Source organism: Dipteris shenzhenensis, chromosome 12, assembly GCF_047967505.1.
Source record: "Dipteris shenzhenensis isolate YYH24624 ecotype China chromosome 12, Dip_SZ_1.0, whole genome shotgun sequence".
Taxonomy (NCBI): domain Eukaryota; kingdom Viridiplantae; phylum Streptophyta; class Polypodiopsida; order Gleicheniales; family Dipteridaceae; genus Dipteris; species Dipteris shenzhenensis.
Genome location: NC_141607.1, coordinates 34,581,772 through 34,590,169, shown reverse-complemented (window position 1 = coordinate 34,590,169; position 8,398 = coordinate 34,581,772). Strand labels below are relative to the sequence as shown.

The 8,398-nt window shown below is 42.5% G+C and overlaps 1 protein-coding gene across 1 annotated transcript; it reads left to right on the top strand.

Moving 5' to 3' along the window:
* Positions 1-2,474: 2,474 nt before the first annotated feature.
* LOC147896133 (putative 1-deoxy-D-xylulose-5-phosphate synthase, chloroplastic) lies at positions 2,475-7,586 on the top strand. The gene is made up of 10 exons (XM_087382324.1): positions 2,475-2,973; positions 3,179-3,301; positions 3,417-3,581; positions 3,782-3,932; positions 4,021-4,295; positions 4,419-4,692; positions 4,977-5,284; positions 5,386-5,667; positions 6,022-6,306; positions 7,141-7,586. Exons 1-10 carry the CDS (start codon positions 2,791-2,793, stop codon positions 7,288-7,290), a joined length of 2,196 nt encoding a protein of 731 aa, XP_087238450.1. The 5' UTR covers positions 2,475-2,790; the 3' UTR covers positions 7,291-7,586.
* Positions 7,587-8,398: the final 812 nt, after the last annotated feature.

Here is an 8,398-nt window from a genome sequence, read left to right as displayed (position 1 = left end):
TAATTGTGATCGATGAAATTTCACTGGTTGGACATAGCACACTAGTGGCAGCAGACATGTGACTGAGAGCGATTAAACACAACCACTCACAACCTTTTGGAGGAGTTGATGTGAGTCCTGTGCGGTGACTTGTGCCAAGCAAGCCCAACAAAAGACTCATGGATATTTGTGAACAATTCCAATACTACATCTTCATTGTCATCATATTGGGAGAGTAATGTAAACCAATATGAATTGCTTACTCCAATGCGGCAAAACAACATTGAATATCTCAATATCCTCAATAAAATTAGAACCGCTAAGCACACAGAAAACGCTATCTTTTTCTTAAACAATCTATACTTCAAAAATCCATTGGATAAAAAACAATACCACACTTGTTCTACACAAACAATGCAAAAGATATTCACAATGAAGAAATTTTCAATTTGTTGCAAGGTGATGAACATGTTTTGCTTGCAATAAATAAGAAACACAAAACATGCATCAAAATATTAACTATCCCAAACAACTCAAAAAACACAACTGGATTGCACAAAGAGTTGCACTTGAAAAAAGATATGATAGTAGAGCTTTGCTCGGGTAACTTCAACATATTGGATGGCCTAGTAAATGGTGCAAACGGAATTTTCAAATATGCAAACATTCAATACTTGCCTCCTTGTGTGTGGATCCTTTTCAATAATCCTAACACAGGGAAGCAAACTCAACTTGAAAACAAAAACCTCTATAAAAATAACATCCCATCCAATTGGACTCCAATTCAACAAATCACAAGAGAATTCCAAGTTGGAAAAAACAAACTAAACACCATTACACGAGTACAATTTCCTATTCAACCAACCACAGCAAGAATAATACATCGTTCTTAAGGCCTAACAATGGATGCACTAGCGTTCGACCCCTCCAACATCAAATCACATGGCCTTGTCTACACAGCGCTATCACGAGTGAGGGATCCAAAGAATCTATACCTTATAAACAAGTTGGAAAGTAAATAGATAAAGGTAGACAAAATTGTTCTCTAAGAAATGGATCGCTTGAGAACCTCACGTCAATGGTTGCCAAAACAAATCAACTTCAACAAACAACACTTAAATTGCTTCACAATACAATCCTTAAATACAAGTTCGCTTAACACTCACATGGATGACATCCTCGCAGATAAAAGCCTACTTAGTGCAACTATATTGTGCCTACAAGAGCTACACACAAGCAATTCTATCAAACATAAACTACCCAATTTCAACACAATAGAAGATATATCTGAAGTTGGAATAACAAATGCTACAAAAATAAAATTATGCTACAAGCAAAAAAATCAATTGTTCATCAAAAATGCCAATTACTTCTAACAACTTTCTATGACAAGTTTGGAAACAATTTTGCAATAATCAATGTGTACAAGTACCCAACAACCCCAACTACAACGTTGATTGAAATGTTGAACATCCTCTTGCAAAAACTGAACAAAGATGCAATTATAACTTTTCTCGGTGACTTCAACATAGACTACAACACAAACAATCAAAAACTTCATGACTTCATGAACCATCACAAAATGACATAATTGATAAAGGATCCTACAACTACACATGTATTTACTCTCGACCATTTTTAGGTAAACAACACTGAAGTACACAACATCCATGGAACTAATTACATATAGTGGTCTGACAACTCCATTGCTTACACAATACTAGATCTACCCACTTGGCAGGCCTTCTGCATGAAATTCACCTTGTTTTAATGATGGTGTCCTTTTCCTATTTTAAAAAAAAAGAATATAATATATTGTGGCAGGGCGAGATGGAGGGGGGGCAGGCTGATAAGTTATAGCAAAGGTATAGGGGGGTGCAAGGCTAATAAAGAGGCTAAAAAACCTTGTGTGTGAAACGAGGGAAGCACATAGGGAAGAGTAGGTTCCAAATTAATGAGAGGATGGGAGGGAGGTATGAGTGCGGGGCAGCGTCACAAGGATCGCACCACCCTTCTTCTTCTCCCTTCTTCTTCTCACTTTGATATCAGCCTTACGTTGCATGGACACTCTTTCTCAGTTTTCTATCACTATATATAAACACTCCGTTGCCTCTGCCTTCGCCTTGCACCTTCCTCGCTTCCTTTGTCGCCTTCATTCTTCTCATTTCTCATATCACTCCCCCCCTCTTCTACATCGTTTTCCTCTTTATGTAGCTCTTTCATCTCCATTTCCCTCAGCTTCCCTTCCCTCACCTCCCCTTCTTTTGCTTCCTCCTGCTGCCTTCACCGTCCCCTGTCAATATCTCTCTCCATCTTCCACCTCTCCCTCAGCTACAACCTGCACCTCCAATGCTTTTGCATTCACACGCCATATTTGCTTAATATTCCCCTGTCAATCTCTCTCATTCTTCAAGCTCTCCTCTACAACGTACACCTCCATTACTTTTGCATTCACAAGCCAGCTTCACCATATAGCTCTCCGCAGCTCTCCTTCCGTGCCTAATATTCCACTTCATCCACAGCTACTTCCAGCTCCCTCTGTCTTTGGTCTTCTCGTTCTTATTAGATTCATCTTTGCATTTATTCCTTCTCATTTCGACTTCCATGTCAACTACATTCCTGGAGCTGTCCTGAGCTGCTTGCATTTGCTTTCTCAGTTTGCATGCAGATTCTCTGCTTCATCACTCTCATTTCAGCTCAGGACAGCTCCAAGATCACTCGAGCAGAATTGGCCCGCTTCCTCCTCCCCAGCTCCAAGCTCAACCTCAGAATTGAGATTTCCAGCTAGTTGCGGATATAGCTTCTGCTTCTATGGCTTCCTCCGCTTTCCATGCACTGCTGCCAAGTCCTGCTGGAAGCTCCAATGCGGCTACGTCCTCTCTTTGCCACTTGGACTCTGAGCTCTTTGGGCTCTTCTCTCGAGCACACACCCACGTGCCTCAACTCGCTGCGAAACAAACGTCCGGCGCTCGACATCATCTTCATCTTAAACAGGTGACCAAGTCGTCTTTAAATCTGTGGTAATCTTGAACTTATAAGAATATATTCATGAGCGGAATACGGTTCCCGCAAAAACCACTTGAACTTAAGAGTTGTCAATAATGTGTCGCAGCTAAGAGACTCCTGCCTGTCTACATTTCCATTTTCGTGTTTCCATCTCATCAGGATTAAGCTAAACCATTATTATTTGCCTACCCAGATCGGACCAGCCACCTGCAATGCCTCTCTCGCAGAGAAGGGAGAGTATTTCGCAGAAAAACCAACTACACCTCTTCTGGATACGATCAATTTTCCTGCACATCTGAAGAACTTCAAAGTTGAGGTTTGAGATCTCGTTACTGTATTTTGAAGTTCAGGTTTGAGATGTTGTTACTCTATTCTTCCATTCACACGTTGCGTTTCTGAGGATTGTTCATGATACTTCGTGCATTTTGCAGGATTTGAGGCAAGTTGCTGACGAGCTCCGCACGGATGTTATCTTCAAGGTGTCCAAGACGGGAGGTCATCTCGGATCCAGTCTGGGAGTTGTGGAACTAACGGTAGCCCTGCATTACGTCTTCAATACACCCCAGGACAGAATCCTGTGGGACGTTGGACATCAGGTTGGGTCTACTGCGGCAGTTTTGTATATTATAGACTCTGCTCAGTGCTTTCCACAAATTCACTTGCACTGGCACCCCTCACAGTCTCAAGGGACGTCAATTCTCAAATACGTAGCATGCTGAAAAAGACGCTTTCTGAAAGTAAATTTTATGAAATACTGCTGATTATGGAACTTTGCTCCGGCTCAATGGGAGGTCAGGCTTATCCGCACAAAATTCTGACGGGAAGGAGAGGCCGTATGCACACCATACGACAAACACAGGGTCTTTCAGGCTTCACCAAGCGAGGAGAGAGCGATCATGACGCTTTTGGTGCAGGACATAGCTCTACCAGCATATCAGCGGGACTAGGTACGCAATGATCAATGCTCCCCTGATTTCTGTCATTCTGTTTCTGTTCCGTCCCAGACTTTGACATTCTCCTCGTTCGTTGTTGTAGGCATGGCTGTTGGCCGAGATTTGCTAGGAAAGAAGAATCATGTAATTGCGGTCATTGGAGATGGTGCAATGACAGCGGGCCAAGCGTATGAGGCCATGAATAACGCAGGTTACCTAGATACAAATCTCATTGTTATTCTGAACGACAACAAGCAAGTGTCTCTGCCTACAGCGACAGTGGACGGGCCAGCTCCACCAGTTGGTGCTCTAAGCAGTGCTTTAGAAAGATTGCAATCCTTCAAGCCATTTCGTTTACAACTCCGAGATGTGGCAAAGGTAAGATTAGTTTGGATCACAAGTCTGCTTATCACCAGACGGCTAGATTATAATGATGAAAGGAGCGAGAGAGAAATAGGTGGGCATCTAGCTAACGAAGGGTGACTTCCGGGTTTGAATCAGGGAGTGGCAGAGAAGCTTGGCGGTGACGTGCATTGTTTAGCAGCCAAGGTAGACGAGTATACCCAGGGAATGACAAATGGCTCCGGCACAACGCTATTCGAGGAGCTTGGGTTGTATTACATCGGTCCCGTGGATGGTCATAACATTGCAGATCTTGTGAAGGTTCTCCAACAGGTGAAAGAAACAGAAGTTTCTGGCCCTGTGTTGATCCACGTCGTAACAGAGAAAGGCCGGGGCTACCCATATGCCGAAAGAGCTGCTGACAAATACCACGGTAAGGCAAAGATTCGAATAGGCATTTGAATAGCAGAGTTTCTTTGCGAGTTATTACCAGCAGCGTTTGGCACAAATTTGTCAATTTATGAGCAACGAAATTGTCTGGATATGCCTGCAAGAAAGGCATAGATTCACGAGGATTTGTATAGTTTCGATGTATCTTACTATGTAGCGTGAATAGCAGGATTTACATACTATCGATGTGGTGCGAGCAGCAAGATTTGTGTCGAAAGCGTAGCTTATTTCGCAAATTTGTCACATGGCTCGGATTTTCACTGGCAGGCGTTGTCAAATTCGATCCTGCCACTGGAAAGCAGTTCAAGAGTTCTTCCCCAACCAAAGCCTACACCACTTATTTCGCAGACGCTCTCATTGCTGAGGCTGCACTTGACAGCAAGATTATTGCAATCCACGCAGCCATGGGGGGAGGCACAGGCCTTAACAGCTTTTTAAAGGAGTTCCCAGAGCGATGCTTCGACGTGGGTATTGCTGAGCAGCACGCTGTTACCTTCGCTGCTGGCCTGGCATGCGAGGGCCTGAAGCCATTTTGCGCCATTTATTCGTCGTTCCTGCAGCGAGCGTATGACCAGGTAGGAGGGGAAATATTAATCGACTAAGCAGATCATCGCAACTTATATCGTCTCTTGTTCATTCGCTCTGATCTAAAATGTTCCATACCTGTTGTTTGCAGGTCGTTCACGACGTAGATTTGCAAAAGCTGCCTGTTCGGTTTGCCATGGACCGAGCTGGACTCGTCGGAGCTGACGGGCCAACGCACTGTGGAGCGTTTGATGTTGCATACATGGCCTGTTTGCCGAATATGATAGTGATGGCTCCCTCAGATGAAGCTGAGCTGATGCACATGGTGGCCACTGCTGCCGCGATTGACGATCAACCCAGTTGCTTCAGATATCCACGCGGTAATGGCGTGGGAGTAAAGCTTCCGACGGGCAATAAAGGTTCGCCTTTGGAGGTAAAGACTTCAGCACTCTCGACAGCTCTGCATCGTAGATGGAGATTCTGAATCGCATTACTGGATTAACTTCGATCAAGAATGGTTCACAAAGGCCGCTTCCCCCTTACTGTGTTGGCAATAGCAAGTCCGATTAGCAATTCTACTTCCAGATCACGTGCAGTCGTCGCAGTAATTCGTAACCTGAATAAGTTCAATGATCTTTAGCCGGATAATGGTTTTTCCTGGACTTCCGTCCGCCGAGAAGAAACACAGTATCGTATCGTTGATTAAAAACTTCGTATGGAAACGGTCGATGTAGCAGTGATTTCGATTTCTCTCCGAGGTAGCTAATTAATTTCTGGGGTGCTGCAGGTTGGCAAGGGGAGGATCCTGGCAGAGGGGACGGACGTTGCGATGCTGGGCTATGGCACGATGGTGCAGAACTGCTTAGCAGCACGAGCGCTACTGGAAAAGTATGGGGTGACGGCCACAGTTGTTGACGCTCGCTTCTGCAAACCGTTGGACAGGGATCTCATCAGAAGCCTGGCTCGCGAGCATCCCATTCTCATCACTGTAGAAGAAGGCTCCATAGGTGGCTTTGGATCTCACGTTTCCCATTTTATGGCAATCGACGGTCTGCTCGATTCAAACCTTCAGGTAAACCCTCCCTTAAACCTTCTTGCAAAAAAAAGTTTTGATTAGAAATCTCGTCTTGTAGCTCCCTTAGATTCTTAATTTGTTATTTCTCAAATGTTGCTCATTTTTTGCATTTGTTTCAATATTACATCTTGCAATTTATACGCCCGAACTGTGCATTATTACATAACCTAGGCCACAAAAGTAAGAATCAAAATTTACTTTGTCAAGCTATCTTTTTCTCCTAATTGCATTTTCCCTTGTACCCCTAGTAATTTTACTTACTACCATGACTTTTTCTCCTAATTGCATTTTCCCTTGTACCCCTAGTAATTTTACTTACTACCATTCCTCATGGTCATCATGTCACAAAGGAAAGTAGGAAACATGTAGAAGGTACACTCAAAGCATTAACTAAGAGACAAGATAAAGCTCTATTTCAGTTGCTTATTTTTAATTAGTGCTTCTCTACAAAAAGCTCGCTTGTCTCTTCCATGCTCTTATTTTGACTTATACAATGATGTGTGTGACTTTCATCACAAATATAGTAGGGTTTTGGAAAGGTGCACAAAATAAACCTAATGGATATTACCCTTAATGCCAAACGTCTTGAGTATATGTGAAGTCAAAGTGAGAAGTAGTATTATACATATGATTTAATAGACTGATGAAAATTCATTACTCAAAGCTCAAGCTTTATGTGTGTGTGTGTGTGTGTGTGTGTAGGTGTGTCTTTTTCTAAATGTACAAAATGAATAGAGTTTAAAGGGGAATTGTTCAAAGGTGTTCTCATAAATTTGAATGAGAGATTTTGATTATCTTATGTAAATGTGGCTTTATGTTAATGATGTGCAGTGGAGGCCACTTGTTCTCCCAGACCGCTACATTGAGCATGGCGCACCCTCCGATCAGATGTCAGAAGCTGGCTTAACATCTACTCATATTGCCGGCACAGTGTTAACCATGCTTGGAAGAAAGGTAGAGGCTTTGCAAATGACTACTTGATTGAATGACCTCCTTCGAGTATACTTCTTTGCCCAAGCTTAAATCCATCGTCATCTAATGAATTGTTGGCCTTGTCCATATTGTAACCTTCTTTATACACGCTTCAAATCAATAAGATTGATGGTGGGTTTCTCCAACCTTAAAGTTGCAAAAGTTGGCCTTTCGGTTGGCCTCTATCATAGACTGATAACTTTTTTCTTGTATCTATAACCTTTGAGATAAAGGCATGTTTTTATGTCTTCTTAGTTCCCATATTAAGTATCAGAGTGTGCCAAGGTATTGTATTTGCATCTCTTAATTTTATATGCTCTTGGATTTTCATTGCAAGTTCTATTCTTTTCGAGTCAACACTCCTGGACTCTCTTTTTTTCTTGTGATGGAAAGTGAATGTAGGCTATTATTTCCCCATGTCTTTCCAAGGGGTGAACATGAGTCTCTAACCTACTAAGTCCTATATGTAGAATATATTTAAATTTGGTAGAACATATACTAAATTTGATAGTTTAAAGGATGTGCACACTTTCTTACTTTCTTAGAGCTTGAAAATTAGGATATACTTTTAGATATTTTCACCTTCCTTCAAGTTTAACCAAGGCTAGAGAACTGCATCTAAATATGCATTCAAAGGACTATGATAAAGATTGTACTTAGTTTTATGCCATAAAAGTTGTTGATTTTTGGCATTTAAACATGGTTTTAGATGGTATTGAATTTTACTAACCATTAGTTGTGAGGTTTGAATGGGTAGACAACTTACATGCACTAAATAGACACTCACGCGTGTGAGACACGCACAAACATACACATGCACACGAACACACTCAGAGTGTGTCTAGCTCGTGCATGCAAGTCATCTAGCTAGCTTGTGTGCATGCACGCGAGAGAGAGAGAGAGAGAGAGAGAGAGAGAGAGAGAGAGAGAGAGAGAGAGAGAGAGAGAGCAAGAGAGAGAGAGAGAGTGAGTGAGAGTGAGTAAGTAGTGAGTGTGAGGAAGAGCGAGTGAGTGAGAGTGAGTGAGTAAGAGCGAGAGAGAGAGAGAGTGTGAGTGTGAGTGTGAGTGTGAGTGTGAGTGAGTGAGTGAGTGAGTGAGAGTGAGTAAGAGTGAGGGA

What these genes read in the sequence shown, in the direction of transcription:
- LOC147896133 (XM_087382324.1), top strand. Translation starts at nt 2,791, where the DNA reads ATGGCTTCCTCCGCTTTCCATGCACTGCTGCCAAGTCCTGCTGGAAGC. An exon ending in TGTGGGACGTTGGACATCAG is followed by an intron (nt 3,582 to 3,781) that starts GTTGGGTCTACT and finishes ATGGGAGGTCAG; the next exon opens with GCTTATCCGCACAAAATTCT. An exon ending in ATAAAGGTTCGCCTTTGGAG is followed by an intron (nt 5,668 to 6,021) that starts GTAAAGACTTCA and finishes GGGGTGCTGCAG; the next exon opens with GTTGGCAAGGGGAGGATCCT.